The sequence below is a fragment of the Ornithorhynchus anatinus genome, chromosome 3 (assembly GCF_004115215.2).
Source record: "Ornithorhynchus anatinus isolate Pmale09 chromosome 3, mOrnAna1.pri.v4, whole genome shotgun sequence".
Taxonomy (NCBI): Eukaryota; Metazoa; Chordata; class Mammalia; order Monotremata; family Ornithorhynchidae; genus Ornithorhynchus; species Ornithorhynchus anatinus.
Window position 1 is genome coordinate 109,491,936 of NC_041730.1, and position 18,744 is coordinate 109,510,679.

General features: G+C 48.4%; 1 protein-coding gene across 1 annotated transcript in view; it reads left to right on the plus strand.

Moving 5' to 3' along the window:
• Positions 1-211: 211 nt before the first annotated feature.
• Positions 212-18,744, plus strand: part of PAPSS2 (3'-phosphoadenosine 5'-phosphosulfate synthase 2) — a 90,130-nt gene continuing 71,597 nt past the window's right edge. Inside the window, exon 1 of the mRNA XM_029060655.1 lies at positions 212-390. Within this exon, the coding sequence (XP_028916488.1) occupies positions 364-390 (27 nt within the window). The 5' untranslated portion in view covers positions 212-363. The remainder of the gene's footprint in view (positions 391-18,744) is intronic.

An 18,744-nucleotide genomic window follows, 5' to 3' on the forward strand; every position in this document is an offset into this window, starting at 1 on the left:
CCCTCGCAGGAGCTCCGCACGCAGGACCTCATCCTTCCTCCACCTTCTCCTCCTCCTCGGCTCCCAGCCCCGCCGCCTGACTTCTGGGACCTCATCCTCCTCCTCGGCCCCCGCCGCCTGACTTCTGGGGGGGTCTCCCTCCTCTCCCTCCTCTCCCTCCTCTCCCTCCTCTCCCTCCTCCTCCTCCGAGCTCGGCCGCCCCGCCCCGCCCCGCCCCACCCCACCGCCGCCGCCTGAGTTTCAGAAGTTCATCCTCGGCGCCCAGCCTCGCCGCCTGACTTCTGGGACCTCGTCCTCCTCCTCCTCCTCCTCCTCCTTCTCCTCCTCCTCGGCGCCCAGCCGCCCCGCCCCGCCGCCGCCAGCATGTCCGACACCAAGGAGCAGGGGACGGTAGGTGATGCCCCCCTTGCCCAGTGGTGCCCCCCTGCCCCGTGATGCCCCCCTGCCTCCGTGATGCCCCCCCCCCGCCCCGTGGTGCCCTCCCTGCCCCGTGATGTCCCCTTGCCCCATGGTGCCACCCTGTCCCCGTGATGCCCCCTCTGCCCCCGTGATGTCCCCCTGCCCCGTAGTGCCCCCCCGCCCCATGATGCCCCCCCAGGGCGGGATGCCCTCCTCCGGCCCCCCCACCACAACACTTTCCATCCATCGTGCCCCCCAACCCCCCCGGTGGTGCCCACCCAGGTGGGCACCAGGGCCGGGGGCCGGGGAGGCCTGGTCCCTCCCCCCCGCCGGGGAAAGGAAGCCTAGGTCCCGGCCCTCTCCAGCAAGAGCATCTAAATTATAATAATAATTGATAACGATGGTATTTCTTAAGCGCTTACTATGTGCCAGGCACTGTACTAAGCGCTGGGGTGGATACAAGCCAATCGGGTTGGACACTGAGCCCGTCATTGGGCAGGGATTGTCTCTATCTGTTGCCGAATTGTCCATTCCAAGCGCTTAGTACAGTGCTCTGCACAGAGTAAGTGCTCGATAAATACTCCATGTGGGGCTCCCAGTCTCAATCCCCGTTTTACAGATGTGGTAACTGAGGCCCAGAGAGCCCTTTCTAATAATAATAATGATAATGGTGGTATTTGTTAAGCGCTTACTATGTGCAAAGCACTGTTCCAAGCTCTGGGAGGGATGCAAGGTGATCAGGTTATCTCACGCGGGGCTCACAGTCTTAATCCCCATTTTCCAGATGAGGGAACTGAGGCCCAGAGAAATAAAGTGACTTGCCCAGAGTCACAGAGCTGACAAGCGGCGGAGCCAGGATTAAAACCCATGACCTCTGACTCCCCAAGCCCGGGCTATTTCCACTGAGCCACATTGCTTCTCCTGTGACTTCTCCTTCTAGACTGTGAGCCCCTTGTCGGATAGGGATCGTCCCTATTTGTTCCTGAATTGTACTTTCCAGTCGCTTAGTACAGTGCTCTGTACACAGTAAGGGCTCAATAAATATGATTGAATGAATGAAGCGACTCGCAGCAGAATGAATGAAGGCCACACAGCAGAGAAGTGGCGGAGCCGGGATTAGAACCCATGACCTTCTAACTCCCAGGCCCGGGCTCCATCTACTCCGCCATGCTGCTCAAGTAGTCCCTGGGTCATTAAAATAGTCAGAACCGGGCTGGTCACTCGCTCCTGCATTCGGGGTGTTCCATCAGACTTTGGTTCTGCCCAATTTGCTCCAACTGATGACTGCCTCTTCGGTGACTCTCGGGTGGCTAGGGTCAGTCGGGTGCACCGTGCTTTTCATATCTGCTCTGAATAACTGAAAAATGGGCCTCCCCACCACACACTGAGCTCAAAAATGGCTTAAGCCACCAATGGTATTTATTGCCTGATTACTGGGCGCAGACCACTGTACTTAGTACTGCGCTTGGGAGAATCAGACACGGTACGAAGCGAGTCATCCTCCAGGTTTCAAACGAGTGAGCCGGGAGGAGTGAATTCTCGGTCTGCACAACTGGAGGAGCTGAAGGGCTGAGGGCCCAGTGCCAGCAGGCTGACCCGGGGAGAAGCTGGGGGACAGCTTCAAGCCTGCAGCCGGCCTGCATCACTAGTGGCCAAAGCTGGGGGAGAGCACGGTGGTCAGAGCTGGGGAGAGAGCGGTGGGAAGAGCTGGGAGGAAGTACAGTGGACAGGGTTGGGGAGAAAGCAGTGGGAAGAGCTGGGGAGAGCACAGTGGGCAGAGCTGGGGAGAGTTGGAGCTAGTACAGTGGGCAGAGCTGGGAGAAAGTTCAGTGGGCAGAGCTGGGGAGAGTGCAGTGGGCAAACAGGGGGATTAACCTGGGGGCGAATGCAGTAGGAGATTATGGAGAGAGAACAGGGGGTAGAGCGGAGGACAAATGCCTTAAATCCAGATTGGAAGTTTAAATGCAAAATATGTAAGCGAGGCAGAAGAGGACAGGAGTCGGAGAACAGAAGGAAAAGTCAACCAGCCCTGCCAATCTCTGCCTCGCACGGGCTGGGTCTTGGTCTAGCCTGCGTAGCCCTCTCGGCCCACACCCATGACCTCCTCAGTCCCACCTGGATTGATTATCAATCAGTCAGTGATATTTCTTGAATGTATGCACAGCGCTGTACTCAGTGCTTGGGAGATTCCAGTACAACAAAGTTGGTAGAAAGGTTTCCTGTCCACAAGGGGCTTAGAGTCTAGAGGGGTGATTGATTGACTGATCGGGTGAGTTGCCCCAGCCTGATTTGGACTGGCCTCCCCCTTCTCATTTGGGATCGTCCAGGGGCTTCAGTGCAGAAGCTGTGGGCCATTGCTGTAGGTGTGTGGCTGCTCGCAAGGGCTGCTGGGGTGACTTAGATATCAATCATCCATGGTTTTTATTGAGCACCTACTATGTGCAAAACACTGAACTAGCTCCTCAGAATTGAGACGAAGGGCCTCCTCTTCTTCCAAACAGACCTAAACCCGTTGCGGGCACAGTGAAGCAGCGTGACCTAAAGACTGGAGCGCAGACCTGGAAGTCAGATGGACCTAGGTTCTAATCCCGACTACTCTACTTGTCTGCTGTGTAGGTGGTCTAGTGGGTAGAGCACTATCCAGTGACCTGTCAGAAGGATCTGGGTTCTAATCCTACCTCCACCACGTGTCTGCTGTGTAACCTTGGGCAAGTCACTTAATTTCTCTATGCCTCGGTTAACTCATCTGTACAATGGAGATTAAGATTGGGAGCCTCATGTGAGATAGGGACTGTACCTGACCTGATTTGCTTATATAATAATAATAATAATGATGTTGGTATTTGTTAAGCGCTTACTATGTGCCGAGCACTGTTCTAAGCGCTGGGGTAGACACAGGGGAATCAGGTTGTCCCACGTGGGGCTCACAGTCTTAATCCCCATTTTACAGATGAGGGAACTGAGGCCCAGAGAAGTTAAGTGACTTGCCCACAGTCACACAGCCGACAAGTGGCAGAGCTGGGATTCGAACTCATGAACCCTGACTCCAAAGCCCGTGCTCTTTCCACTGAGCCACGCTGCTTCTATATCCACCCCAGCGCGTAAACTGTGCCTGGCACATAGTAAGCACTTAAAAATACCGCAGTTATTATTGTTATTATTATTATCATTAACTTTGGACGAGTCACTTCATTCATTCAGTAATATTTATTGAGCGCTTACTATGTTCAGAGCACTGTACTAAGCGCATATTTATTGAGCGCTTACTATGTTCAGAGCACTGTACTAAGCGCTTGGGATGTACAAATCGGTAACAGATAGAGACAGTCCCTGCCCTTTGACAGGCGCACAGTCTAATCAGGGGAGACAGACAAAAACAATAGCAATAAATAGAATCAAGGGGATGAACATCTCATTAAAACAATAGCAAATAAATAGAATCAAGGTGATGTACATCTCATTAACAAAATAAATAGGGTAATGAAGATATATACAGTTGAGCGGACGAGCACAATGCTGGGCAGGGGGCAGTGGGAAAGGGGGGAAAAGAGGGCTTAGCTGAGGGGAGGTGAAGGGGAGGTAGAGGGGAAGCAGAGGGAGCAGAGGGAAAAGGGGGAGCTCAGTTTGGGAAGGCCTCTTGGAGGAAGTAAACTCTAAGTAGGGTTTTGAAGAGGGGAAGAGAATTAGTTTGGCGGAGGTGAGGAGGGAGGGCATTCCAGGACTGCGGGAGGACGTGGGCCAGGGGTCGATGGCGGGATAGGCGAGAATCGGGGACAGTGAGGAGGTGGGCGGCAGAGGAGTGGAGCCTACGGGGTGGGCAGTAGAAAGAGAGAAGGAGGAGAGGTAGGAGGGGGCGAGGTGATGGAGAGTCTTGAAGCCTAGAGTGAGAAGTTTTGTTTCGTGCGGAGGTTGATAGGTAACCACTGGAGGTTTTTAAGAAGGGGAGTGACATGCCCAGAACGTTTCTGCAGGAAGATGAGCCGGTCCGCGGAGTGAAGAATAGACTGGAACAGGGAGAGACGGGAGGAAGGGACATCAGAGAGAAGGCTGACACAATATCCAGCCAGGATATTATGAGAGCCTGTAACAGTAAGATTGCTGTTTGGGTGGAGAGGAAAGGGCGGATATTGGTGATATTATAAAGGTGAGACCGGCAGGTTTTGGTAACGGACTGGATGTGTGGGGTGAACGAGAGAGACGAGTCAAAGATGACACCGAGGTTGCGGGCCTGAGAGACGGGAAGGATGGTTGTACCCTCCACAGTGATAGGGAAGTCAGGAAGAGGACAGGGCTTCGGGGGGCGGGGAAGATGAGGAGCTCAGTTTTGGCCATGTTGAGTTTTAGGTAGAGGGCAAACATCCAGGTGGAGACGTCTTGGAGGCAGGAGGAGATATGAGCCTGAAGGGAGGGGGAGAGGACAGGGGCAGAGATGTAGATCTGTGTGTCATCTGCATAGAGATGATAGTTGAAGCCGTGAGAGCGGATGAGTTTACCGAGGGAGTGAGTGTAAATGGAGAACAGAAGAGGGTCAAGAACCAACCCTTGAGGAACCCCAACAGTTAGAGGATGGGACGGGGAGGAGGAGCCTGAGAAGGAGACCGAGAATGACCGGCCAGAGAGAGAAGAGGAGAACCAGGAGAGGACGGAGTCCGTGAAGCCAAGGTGAGAAAAGGTGTGGAGGAGAAGGGGATGGTCAACAGTGTCAAAGGCAGCTGAGAGGTCACTGCACTTCTCTGTGCCTCAGTTACCTCGCCCTTAAAATGAGGGTTAAGACCGTGAGCCCCATGTTCAACAGGGACTGTGTCCAACCTGATTATCTTGTATCAGAACTCACCTCCTCCTGAGACCTCACCGCCTCTATGAGGCCTTCCCAGACTGAGCCCCTCTTCCCCTCTGCTCCCTCTCCCCTCTCCTCCCTGCCCGGCTCTTCCCCCTTCCCCTCCCCTCAGCACTGTGCTCATTTGTATATATGATTTGTTACTCTATTCATTTTGTTAATAAGGTGTATATCTCCTTGATTCTATTTATCTTGATGATGTTGTCTTCTTTTTGTTTTATTCTGTTTTGCTTTGCTGTCTGTCTCGCCCATTTAGATTGTGAGCCCGTCACTGGGCAGGGATTGTCTCTATCTGTTGCCGAATTATATATTCCAAGTGTTTAGTACAGTGCTGTGCACATAGTAAGCGCTCAATAAATACTATTGAATGAAAGGTATCCACCCCAGTGCTTTGTACAGAGCCTGGCACATATAAGTGTGTAACAAATACCATCATCATTATTATTATTACCCCAGCACTTAGAACAGTGCCTGGCACATAGTAAGTGCTTAATAAGTACCATCATTACTGTTAATGGCTCATGGCTTAGTTCAGTCCAGGTTGAAAATTGTTTGGCCTAAGCCAGGATCTACTTGTGATCTCAGAGAGACAGAGAGCTGCGGGGAAACTCCTCAGCCCAGCAGCCCTCCCTCCTGCGTTGTCCATGCGTTTGGATCTGTATCTCTTCAGCACTTTGATACCCTTCACCCTTCCCACCCTTAGTCCCACAGAACTTGTGCACATTCCCCTATACTCTCCTATTTCTCCTATCTGTAATTTATTTTAATATCTGTCTCCACGGCTAGATTGGAAGCTCCTTGAGGGCAGGGATCATGTCTACCAACTCTGTTGTACTGTCCTAAGCACTCAGTACAGTGCTCTGCACACAGTAAGTGCTCAATAAATAAATGAGAAGCAGCATGGCTTAGTGACAAGAGCACGGGCTTGGGAGTCAGAGGACGTGGGTTCTAATCCCGGCTCCGCCACTAGTCTGCTGAGTGACCTTGGGCAAGTCGCTCGACTTCTCTGTGCCTCAGTTACCTCATCTGTAAAATGGGGATTAAGATTGTGGAGCCCCACGTGGGACAACCTGAAGACTTTGTATCTACCCCAGCACTTAGAACAGTGCTCGGAACATAGTAAGCGCTTAACAAATACCATCATTATTATTAATAATAATAAATACCATTTACAAATTGCTGTTCAATCTCCCCAAACTTTTTGCGAACTTGCAAATGTTGTGAAATGATTCCCATTCAAATCAAAGCAGGCATTTCTGGGCAAATAAAGGACAGATGGTGGTGGGGCAAAGGAGAGAGGAAGGTGTGAAGGAGATGGCAAAGATATCCAGAAGGCCAAGTCATCCATGAGTGTGTTTAGACTAGAGGCTCTGGATCCTTATCTTTGCTGATTAAGGAGTGAGTGAATATTCTTGATTGTCTGAGTCACTTGGCCTAGTTAAAGCAAATAATTCATTTTCCTATTTACTTCTCATCTTTTCTCCTTTCTACAGTTTCTACCAATCCCAGATCTTCCACTCTAGAAGGCTCCAGACATCTTCGGTTTTATGCTATTATCAATCTCTCTCTCCTTGACCCCGCAGGGATGGTACTTTCGAAAAAAATGCATAACGCTTACTTTTTCCAACATGCATACTTTCCCTTCCACGGTGAGAGTACATCAATCCTTCTTCATTTCGCTACCTACTAATTAGTTTTTTGGGTTTTTTTAATGGTGTTTGTTAAGCACTTACTTTGTGCCAGCCGTTATACTAAACGCTGCAGTAGATACAAACTTATCAGGTAGGACACAGTCTCTGTCCCACATGGGACTCCCACTCTTAATGCCCATTTTACAGATGAGGTCACTGAGGCACAGAGAATGAAGCGACTTGTCCAGGGTCACATAGCAGACTAGTGGCGGAGCCGGGATTAGAACCCACGTCCTTCTGACTCCCAGGCCCATGCTCTATCCACTACGCCACGCTGCTTCTGTTATGTCGTGTTGTAGGTTGTGTTTGGCTACCTAGAGCATGACAACGATTTGTGTTTTCAATGAATACAAGGTAATAGGGCACCATATGGAAGGAATCAATGACCTTAGTGCTATTCTTCAGAAGCATAACTCATAAACTCCACCTCTGGAACTGCTCATTAACCACGTTCATCAACAATGGCAGCTGAGAGGGGTTAAAGATTAATTCATCCTCCCTCCCAAAGGTGGCTCAAGGAAGGCTCTCCAGGTCAAAGTAGTAGCCCGGGAGGGGATGCAGAGGCTCCCTAGAGGTCACCGGGCTTGTGAATCCAAAGGCGACTCTATGGGACATGGGAGTTACAATTACATTCACTTTTATAAGCACTCTTGATGGCTTTTTCTCCATCGTTCCTTTCTCTCTCCTCCCACCCAGGAGTGCTGTTCGCCTCAGAGCCTTTGTTCTTGGTCATGTGACTAAGGCTTTTGAGCAGTTTTCCCCTGAATTTTATCCTTTGGTGTCTTCACCCATTCTATTCCCGGAATGTCAAAAAATGTCTCCTTTCCCTTCCTTCTTGCACAGTTGAGTCTCGTCCCTGCTGCCCCAGCATTCTGCCCTCCTTTCTCTCCCACAGGGGGTGACGATGGGCCTGTGTGAAGTTGTCCTAGGGTGCCCAAATATCTCCCTTGGGTTCTTCGCTGACTTGGCACATGTGGCCAGAGTGGTATCCCCGGCCCTGGACAATAGTGCCCGGCCCCTGGTGGCGTGGACCAGGATTCTGGTCCATGGACAGTAATTCTCCCATCAAATGGGCCTAACCATATGTGAGCAGAGACTGTCGGACAAGGTGGAGGGATGAGGAAACCTACCTTTTGGGGCCATGGAGGGAAGACTTTCCTCAGAAGTTATGTTTCCTGGCTCCAGAAGTTGTTTCCTGGCCCCTAGAGCCACAAAGGGGGACCAGTGTTGCTATTTTTCTCAGTCTCCTGACCGAGTCAGACTTTCTGAGACAACTATTGAACACTTTCCTTCTCCACCATTATCCACTGTCGGCCCTCTGCCATTATCTTGCCTTCGCCTGCCCCCTCATTTCTGGTCTAGCCTTGGTATCTCATCCAATCAGTTGATCGTATTTATTGAGCACTTTCTGTGTGCAGACCACTGTAGAAAGAGCCTGGGAGAGTACAATACAATAATAAACAGACACATTCTCTGCCCACAGTGAGCTTACAGTCTACAGGGGGATACAGACATTAATATATGTACATAAATGCTGTGAGGCTGGAAGGGGAGAGGAACAAAGGGAGCGTACACGGGAGCCACTATACGCAGGAATCACCACGTACGATCAGTTCTTACTTTCATTCTTCAATATCCAGTCCAATTCCATGTATCATTCATGCCTTGATTGCTGTTATTTCTTATTCTTGAATCAGCCAGTTCCTCTCTTCCATCCAGAATAGTTCACCTAAGTCTTAAGTATTTCCAGGAAAGGCAGGATTCTTTGCTTAAATCGTGGTTATACAACAAGGGTGGACAAACCTCATGAACGCAAGAGTCACAGACCAAAATTGTATTGTGGCCATGAGACCCAACTTTAACTGGACTGGTGTTCAAAGGGGGTGGGAGAGTGATAGAAGCGGGGAATGAAGAGTGGGTATTCCAGCAGGACAAGGGGAGATGGCGAAAGAAAGCAATGCGCGAGACACAGTGAGAAGGTGCAGGTCTGGAGAGAACACCTCCCTGTTTCTGGGCAATGTGGCCAGGGGCCCTGTCACTTTGGTCGCAAAATAATAATGACAATCTGCAAACCTCCGAGTATGTGAAGCACAGCACAATAGGCGTAATTTGGGCACCCTTGATCAATAATCTGCTCGCTGGTTGGTTTGATTACTAATGTTTAATGTTGACTTTTAAAGAACATCAATGCCTCCAATAAGGAATCAAATGAAATCAAGCCCAAATTCAGCAATATTTCCAAGTTATTTTTCACTGAAATGAGGTTGTTTGGTTTGAGGACTCTTCATTTGTCCAGTATGAAATTCTGGGTACCGGGGAATGATCAGAAGGGCGCTCATTTGAATAAAAGTAAATCTTTCCAGAGAGACTACCTCAGGAAAAGGTCACAAAATCATGTGTGCTCCTCTGTGTGGGCAGATTATGTGTTTAACAGCACTGAGGAGAGACCATAAATAAGATAACAAACAGCGCTGTGTTTTTAACCCCCAACCAGTATAACTCCTTCATTTGTAAAATATTTGGGAGCTGATCCTCCACTAATATCTCTAGGCAATTGTAATAATTAATCATACTTAGGCAAATTCCCAACTGCTTTGTATGAAAGAGGAAGCAGCAAAAACTTCCCGTAAAGGAATACGCCACCTTTCTCCACTCTCACACCCACTCATTTTCTACTGTAAATTTACTACTCATAAACGGCGAATAATTGGCCAGAGTGGAATTAGATACCTGTCTGTGCATGGGCTATGTCGGTTGGGGTAGTCTCTCTGTGGGATTTACGACAGGGCCAAGTCAGTATCCATCAAGCCTTGGGCAAGCCACTCTTATTAATAATAATAATAATAATAATGATGTTGGTATTTAAGTGCTTACTATGTGCCAAGCATGGTTCTAAGGGCTAGGGTAGATACAAAGTAATCAGGTTGTCCCACGTGGGGCTCAAAGTCTTCATCCCCTTTTACAGATGAGAGAAATGAGGCACAGAGAAGTTAATGTTGGTATTTGTTAAGCGCTTACTATGTGCAGAGCACTGTTCTAAGCGCTGGGGTAGACACAGGGGAATCAGGTTGTCCCACGTGGGGCTCACAGTCTTAATCCCCATTTTACAGATGAGGGAACTGAGGCACAGAGAAGTTAAGTGACTTGCCCACAGTCACACAGCTGACAAGTGGCAGAGCTGGGATTCGAACTCATGAGCCCTGACTCCAAAGCCCGTGCTCTTTCCACTGCGCCACGTGACTTGCCCAAGGTCACACATTTGACAAGTGGTGGAGCTGGGATTAGAACCCACGACCTCTTACTCCCAAGACTATGTTCTTTCCATTAAGTCATGCTGTCTCTTATGGTAATAGTAATAGTATTTATTAAGTGCTTACTGGGGGCACTGTAGTAAATGCTGGGAGAAAATGCAGAGGTGGGAATTAAACATGGGCCCTGTCTCTTGTGGGGCTCAGCATCTACCCTATCCGTGGTTCCTTTCCTCCTGGACCTTTTCAGCTTGAATGCCTATGAGCTGGGTCCAGCTGTAGTGGTGGTTTGGAGAAAGGCACCATGGTGAGGCGCTGGAACCAGAGGGGTTTTTTTTAATGGTATTTGTACTTACTATGTGCCAAGCACTCTACTAAGTGCTGGGGGTAGATACAACGTAATCAGGTTGGACACAGTCCCTGTCCCGCATGGGACTCATAGTATCCCCACTTTACAGATAAGGTAACTGAGGCAAAGAGAAGTTAAGGGAAGCAGCATGTCTCAGTGGAAAGAGCCTGGACTTCAGAGTCAGAGGTCATGGGTTTGACTCCCGGCTCTGCCATTTGTCGGCTGTGTGACTGTGGGCAAGTCACTTAACTTCTCTGTGCCTCGGTTCCCTCATCTGTAAAATGGGGATCAACTGTGAGCCTCACGTGGGACAACCTGATTACTCTGCATCTACCCCAGCACTTAGAACAGTGCTCTGCACATAGTAAGTGCTTAACAAATACCAACATCTTTATTATTATTAAGGGACTTGCCCCAGGTCATACAGCAGACAAGCGGCAGAACCGGAATTAGAACCTGGGTCCTTCTGACTCCCAGGCCCGTGCTCTACCCACTAGGCCACGATTCCACCCCCCCCAACCCACTCTGAGAAGCCGTGGAAGCCTTCAGCTCAGAGCCCATTGGCTTTCTCAGGAGCGCGGTGGAGAGGGGGCAGCTGACATTCTTCCCCCCACCCCAGCTCCAAGAGGCCTCAGGGGAAGGGGGAAGTCTGGGCCTGGAGGTGGTTCCTTCCCCCAGATGACATTCAGGGTAGCAAGACTTTCCCGTTGGAGCCTCTAGTTCAGGGCGTGCCATCTTCTGGGGCCTTCCAGGGGATCCCGGCCTTGTAGAGGGTCCACTGGTTTGGCGTATTTATGCAGCGCTCTACTCATGCCCTCCCAGGAATGCTGAGTACTGTTTACACTTGGACAAAAAGCCCAGAAGTTAAATGACTAAGTCACAGGCAGGAGTATCGAAAGTCATCGTTCTAGGCCATAAACATTTCTGTGATTGAGTGCCGTTTTGTTGGTCCCTAAAGAGACTTTGGTTCTGTAACTGACCAATAATAATAATGTTGGTATTTGTTAAGCGCTTACTATGTGCAGATCACTGTTCTAAGCGCTGGGGTAAACACAGGGGAATCAGGTCATCCCACGTGGGGCTCACAGTCTTAAACCCCGTTTTACAGATGAGGTAACTGAGGCACAGAGAAGTTAAGTGACTTGCCCACAATCACACAGCTGACAAGTGGCAGAGCTGGGATTCGAACTCATGAGCCCTGACTCCAAAGCCCGTGCTCTTTCCACTGCGCCACGCTGCTTCTCTATGAATTCTTACTCATTCTTACCAATGAAATGTAACCCAAGACATACAGTTCTATTTGGCATCTCCGGATTCCACCCCTTGGAGGGACGAGAGGAGAGAGCTGAGAAAGCCCTTGGCCTTCTCAACTTTTCCAGCACTGGGAAGGCTGTGGCTGAGGCTGGTCTGTTGTGACTGTTGGATTGAACTGGGATGAACCTAGAACTAATAACAGTGATGGTATTTGTTAAGCACTGTGTGTCAGGCACTGTAGTTGATTCAAGCAATTTGAGTTGGACACATTCCCTGTCCCCTGTGGGGCTCACAGTCCCAATCCCCATTTTACCGATGAGTGAACTGAGGCACAGAGAAGTGAAGCAACTTGCCCAAGGTCACACAGCAGGGAAATAGAGCTGGGATTAGAACCCATGACCTTCTGACTCCCAGGTCCTTGCTCTATCCACTGCAGCATGCAGCTCTTCACTACACCATGCTGCCTCTCACAGCTGCTCGATCCACAGTGCTCTTCTGCTCTCGTATTTCTCACCATCCTTGTCTCATATTGATGTTATTTTTTATTTAACTTCCTTATGTATCTATTACCAGCTCCCCTGCCCCACTTACTCCTAGATTGAGCCCCTGGCCCGTGTCTAACACTGAACTGCTTAGTTCAGTATTTTGCACACAATTAGAGTTTAGTAAATACAATTACAACTATTGCTCAATAGTGAATCAATCAACTATATTTCTTGAGAATTTACTGCATGCAAAGCACTGTAAGAAGCTCTTGGAAAAGTACAATGTAACAGAGTTGGTTGGCACGTTCCAGATCAGAGCAAGTCCTTGTGAGTGGGGAGGTGCCAACTTTTTATTTGGTCTGTGGGGGGTGAATTTGGGGTGGATCATTGAGGAGGTGGGGCTTTGAGGGAGTGGGACAAAAAGTAGGTGGGGGGGAAGAAATAATAATAATAATGTTGGCATTTGTTAAGCACTTACTATGTGCAAAGCCCTGTTCTAGACACTGGGGAGGATACAAGGTTATCAGGTTGTCCCACGTGGGGCATCCATTCTTAATCCCCATTTTACAGATGAGGTAACTGAGGGACAGAGAAGTTAAGTGACTTGCCCAAAGTCACACAGCTGACAAGTGGCTGAGCAGGGATTTGAACCCATGATTTCTGACTTCCCCAGCCCGTGCTCTTTCCACTGAGCCATGCTGCTTCTCTAGGAAGAAAGAAGGAAAGAGGAGAATAGGAAAGAGGAAAGGGAGACGAGGAAAGAGGAAAGGGAGACGAGGAGAGAGGAAGGGAGAAGGGGAGAGAGGAAGGGAGAAGGGGAGAGAGGAAGGGAGAAGGGGAGAAAGGAAGGGAGAAGGGGAGAAAGGAAGGGAGAAGGGGAGAGAGGAGAGAAGATGGAATGGAGGGGAGAGGAAAAGGAAAAAGAGAGGCTACTTACCCCCCCCATTTCCATGTCAACTTCTCCATTGCTGCTGCCGTCTTTGATGAAATCAAAGTGACCACAGTGCCAGCTGGGTTGGACCTACTGATAAAGAGGTACTGCCTGCTGCTAGTGGGCCTGAGGCAGCAGCTGTGTAGAAAAGCTGCTCTGGGCTTGGGAGCACTCACTGTGGCCAGGGAACCTCTCTACCAACTCTGTTTTGTTGTACTCTCCCAACTGCTTAATACAGTGCTCTGCACACAGTATGCACTCAATAAATACAATTGATTGATTGAGAATTGGGCAGCTGAGCAGACTGACTCTGTGGGGTCTATACAGTATCCCCAGCAGCCCTGGACACTGCCTCATCTCCAGGGCAGCTGTTTCCAGGGTCTCTTGGGGGCCAGGGGCCTGCCTGGGGAGAGCTGAGGGTGTAGCTTATTCTCACCGAGCCCTGGGGACATGTCTTGTGCTTCCATTGTACTTCATTCAAGCATATTTATTGAGCACTTAGTGTGTGCAGAGCACTGTAATAAGCATTTGGGAGAGTACAAGACAACAATAAATAGACACATTCCCTGCCCACAGAGAGGTCACAGTCTAGAGGGAGCTCACAGTTTTTCCCAAGTGCTTAACATAGTGCATTGTACTCAGGAGGTGCTATTAATCAATAGCATTTATTAAGTGCCTATTGTGTGCAGAGCATTACACTGAGTGCTTGCACAATATTAGACATTATCCCTGCTCTTAAGAAGCTTTCAGTCTCACCCGGGGAGAGAAAAAGTAAAATGAATTACAGGTAGGAGGAAGTGATAGAGAATAAAGATCCCTACATCAAAGCCCAGATATGTGGGAGAGTGAGTATCTAAGTGCTTGGGTGATGTTGGAAATGCTGGAGTGGCAGTTGGGAGGGACACAGTCTGGGAGTCAGAAAGAACTGGGTTCTAGTCCCGGCTCCACCGTTTGTCTGCTGTGTGACTTTGAGCAAATCACTTAACATTTCTATGCCAGGGTTACCTCATCTGTAAAATAGGGATTAAGAGCGTGAGCCCCATGTGGGACAGAGACTGCATCTAACCTGATTAGCTTGTATCTAATCCAGTGCTTAACACGGTGCCTGGCACATAGTAAGTGCTTAACTAATACCATATTTAAAAAAGAAAAGATTAATCAGGGAAAACCTCCAGGTGGGTTTTGAATTTGTGGAGAGCTGTGGTCTGCCAGATGCCAAGTGGGAGGGTGTTGTTACAGACAGAAGGGGAGGGCATGAGCAGAAGTTATAATGGGAGAGGCTCGAATGAAGCAAAGTCAGTCAATCAGTCAATCGGTGATACTTATTGAGTGCTCTACTATGTGCAGCCTGGAGAGTTTCCTTTAGCAGTCTCGGCTACAGGAGGGAGAGTCAAGCCGAGGCATATTCCATTCCTAGCTTGGGCAGTGGTTAGCGAGCAGAAGGCAATCTGCTACAAGTCAAAACTCACCCATGCCAGGCAGCAGTGGCATGGGAGAGAGTCAAGGATGGAGACTCGAGTTTACTGCGCGGAAGGCGGCAAAGGTAAACCACTTACATATTTTTACCAAGAAAACTCTATGGCTACATTACCAGAACGATTGCAAATGGAGAGCGGGTCGTTCTGGGAGAGATGTATCCGTGGTGTTGCTATGGATCAGAAACGACTCGACGGCGTAAGACAAGACTGTGTTGTAGAGCACTGTACTAAGCACTTGGGAGAGTATAGTGGAGTGAGTAGGAAATAATCCCTGCTCTGAGTAGGTTGGCTTGATAAATACTGTTTCTCCCAGGATTGCTACAATCACTTTCTCAATAAACCTGCCCGTAAACTTCTCTATGTGGAAGTTCAGGCCAACTCCAGAATCCTAGAACTGCCTGGTCCCAGTTCAGGAGATCTGGGGTGAGGGCAGCTGTCAGTCAAGATGAATGGCAGGATTTGGGACCCAGCTTTGGGGGCTGACACTTTTTCCCCCACCGTTTACCAAAGTACAATACAATATTGGGTTCCGTGAACTGTTACCGCTCATTTGGACTGGTAATTTTCTGTGCACTGCAGTGTATCTGAATAGGCCCCACCCTGTTGTCCCAATCAGTCAGTGGTATTTAGTGAGCGTTTACTGTGTGCATGGCACTATACTAACAACTTGGGAAAGTACAAAAAGAGAGTTGGTAGATGCGACGACCCCTGTCCACAAGGAATATTTGGTGGAGTCAGAGTTAAAGGGCGGGGAACCTTCCATGAACAGGAAAATCCCCATGGTGATCAATTAGGTAATCACTTTCTCTGAACATTAGTGATGGGCCCAGTTAGACCGATCTCTCAGTTTCACTGGCAGCCTCAAATTTCTGGCAACGGAGAGCATTTTAGTTGCTGGGAATCCGAGACTGCAATTCAAGTGCTACCTGGGTATTTACAGTGCTCGTTTTGGCACATAGATAGGGACAAGAACTATAAAGTAGATCAAAGAGAAACCACAAAGGAGCAAACTGAATGCAAAGTCCGTCTCCAGCCAAAGTTGTCTGTTTGAAGCAGAGAATTTATCTTTGATGTTGATTTTCAGTGGAACTGCACCGCCCAACCTTCCACTATGCTAACTGTTCAACCATGATACAGTCATTGGGCCCAGAATAAATGATCTAGTTTTCTCTTATGAGTTAAATGGAAGGACTGACAGCTGGGTTTAATCTCAGGATATTGGGGAAAAGATGCTGGAATTAGAAAAAACAGCAGAGACCATTTGAATTGTAGCCTGATTATTAACTATTGCCTCAAATCTATCCACATATCCCTCTGTCACTCCCACCCATATATTTCCCTGAATGTTTAGGAACACACAATTCTAGTTTGATGTAAACTGTAAAATGAAGCTTTTGCAAGAATTTTCAGGGTAGAGATGTTGTAGTCAGCAAGAGTGCCCATTTAAATCTTTCCTTGGGACGAAGAGATATTGTTGGATTTAAACATGCTTGCCTTCTCCAGTCCGTGAAGGACCTTGAGGCTGGGGAAAGTGGAGAAATGAGGAATCAGTTGTCCAAGCAAAATAGACCCTAAAGCCTGGGATTGAAGGGAAAAATGCCCATTTAGTTTTCTGGTCCAAATCTCCTTAATAATCACCAAAACTCTTCATGTGATTTTACTCAGCTTGACCTGGACCGATAGAGTGAAGCGCCAGGTAAATGCTCATTGTGCTCGGCATGTAGACATTTGTTTTAGGTGTTCCGATCTATCATGTTTACCGAATGTGGATCTCAATAGGTCTTGTTTAAAAGTGGTAAGTGGGCTAGGTAGTCATCTGGGGGAAGTGTGGTCTCTGGAACTGCACTGAATATCTCACCTCAGTGGTACAAAGCCTCACTGTGGCAGTGGGTGATCTTGGAATAAGTCTCCTTAGAAATAAACTCCGGGAGTAACATGTAACTCTAGACTTAACCTTGTTCATTATGTGAGGGTTGCACAGACGTGCCTTCATGAGCTACAAGTTGCAAAAACCCCACAAGCTACAGGCCTGACTCCATCGGCATCTGGGTTTCGTTGGTATTTCCTTAGCTCGGAACAGAAGCAATCTTTCACAGGGAAGTGGTCTCTCTCATAAGGCCTCATACAACACCACCCTGACAATTAATTGCAGTAGAACACGCTGGGAGCTTGGAAGAGCTGTGTGAGAAGCAGCATGGCCTAGGGGAAAGAGTTCAGACCTGAGAATCATAGGTTCAAGGTTTTAATCCCTGCTCTGCCACTTGTCTGCTGCGTCACCTTTGGCAAATCAGTTTACTTCTTTGTGCTTCAGTTACCACCTCTATAAAATGGGGGGTAAGACTGCGAGCCCTATGTGGGACAGGGATGGTATCCAAACTGATTACTTTGTATCTACCTTGAGAGTTAACACAGTGCCTGGCACTTAGTAAGCAGCGTGGCTCAGTGGAAGGAGCATGGGCTTTGGAGTCAGGGCTCATGAGTTCGAATCCCAGCTCTGCCACTTGTTGGCTGTGTGACTGTGGGCAAGTCACTTCACTTCTCTGTGCCTCAGTTCCCTCATCTGTAAAATGGGGATTAAGACTGTGAGCCCCACGTGGGACAACCTAATTCCCCTATGTCTACCCCAGCGCTTAGAACAGTGCTCGGCACATAGTAAGCGCTTAACAAATACCAACATTATTATTATTATTAAATGCCAACCAAAAGCAATATTTTTAAATAGCCTTTGTTAAGCGCTTACTACATGTCAAATACTGTCCTAAGTGCTGGGGTAGATACAGGTTAATCGGGTCAGTCACGGTCATTCATTCATTCATCCATTCATTCAATTGTATTTATTGAACGCTTACTGTGTGCAGAACACAACACTAAGTGCTTGGAAAGTACAATTCAGCAACAGATAGAGACAATCCCTACCCAACAATAGGCTCACAGTCTAGAAGGGGGAGACAGACAACAAAACAAAACAAGTAGGCAGGGATCAATAGCATCAAAAGAGATAAATAGTATTATAGGTATATATGCATCATTAATAAAATACATAGAATAATAAATATGTACAAATATACACAAGTTCTGTGGGGAGGGGAAGGGGGTAGAGCAGAGGGAGGGAGTAGTGGTGATGGGGAGGAGAGGAGGAGCAGAGCAAGATGGAGGCTGACTCTGGGAAAACCTCCTGGAGGAGGTGAGCTCTCGGTAGAGCTTTGAGTGGGGAGGAGAGCTAGTTTGGCAGATGTGTGGAGGGAGGGCATTCCAGGCCAGAGGTAGGACGTGGGCCAGGGGTCGACGGCGGGACAGGCGAGAACAAGGCCCAGCGAGGAGGTTAGCGGCAGAGGAGCGGAGTGTGCAGGGTGTGCTGTAGAAGGAGAGACTGGAGGTGAGGTAGGAGGGGGCAAGGTGATGGAGAACTTTGAAGCCAATAGTGAGGAGTTTTTGCTTCATGGTTGATAGGCAACCACTGGAGATTTTTGAAAAGGGGGGGTGACTTGCCCAGAGCCTTTTCTGTAGATTGAAAATCCAAGCAGCAGAGTGAAATATAGACTGAAGTGGGGAGAGACAGGAGGTTGGGAGATCAGAAAGGATGCTGATGCAGTAAAGCATGCTGTCCCACATGAGGCTCAAAGTCTAAGCTGGTACTACAACACAATTCACCTGGAGAGCTTTCTCTCAATTAATCAATTAAACATTTATTGAGTGCTTACTATATTTAGAGTACATTACTATGTGCTTGGGAGAGTATAATATAACAGAGTTGGTAGACATGTTCCCTGCCCATAGGGAGTTTACAGTCTAGAGGGGGAGACATATTAAAAAAGATATGGATATAGCAGTATAGCACATTATATTCCGTAATCTCTTTCTGACCCAGAACTTCAGAAGCTTTATACATTAGCTTACACACATTACAAATATCTTTAGAACATTAGTTTACATTAGATATACACTTATACATAGAAACTTTATCATAACAGTCCTCAGTCCTCAGTTGTTGTTAATCATAAATCATGGTGTTAATCATGGGGAAACCGAGGCCTCAATGAATGGAACTACCTGATTTTCACATAAACCGGTA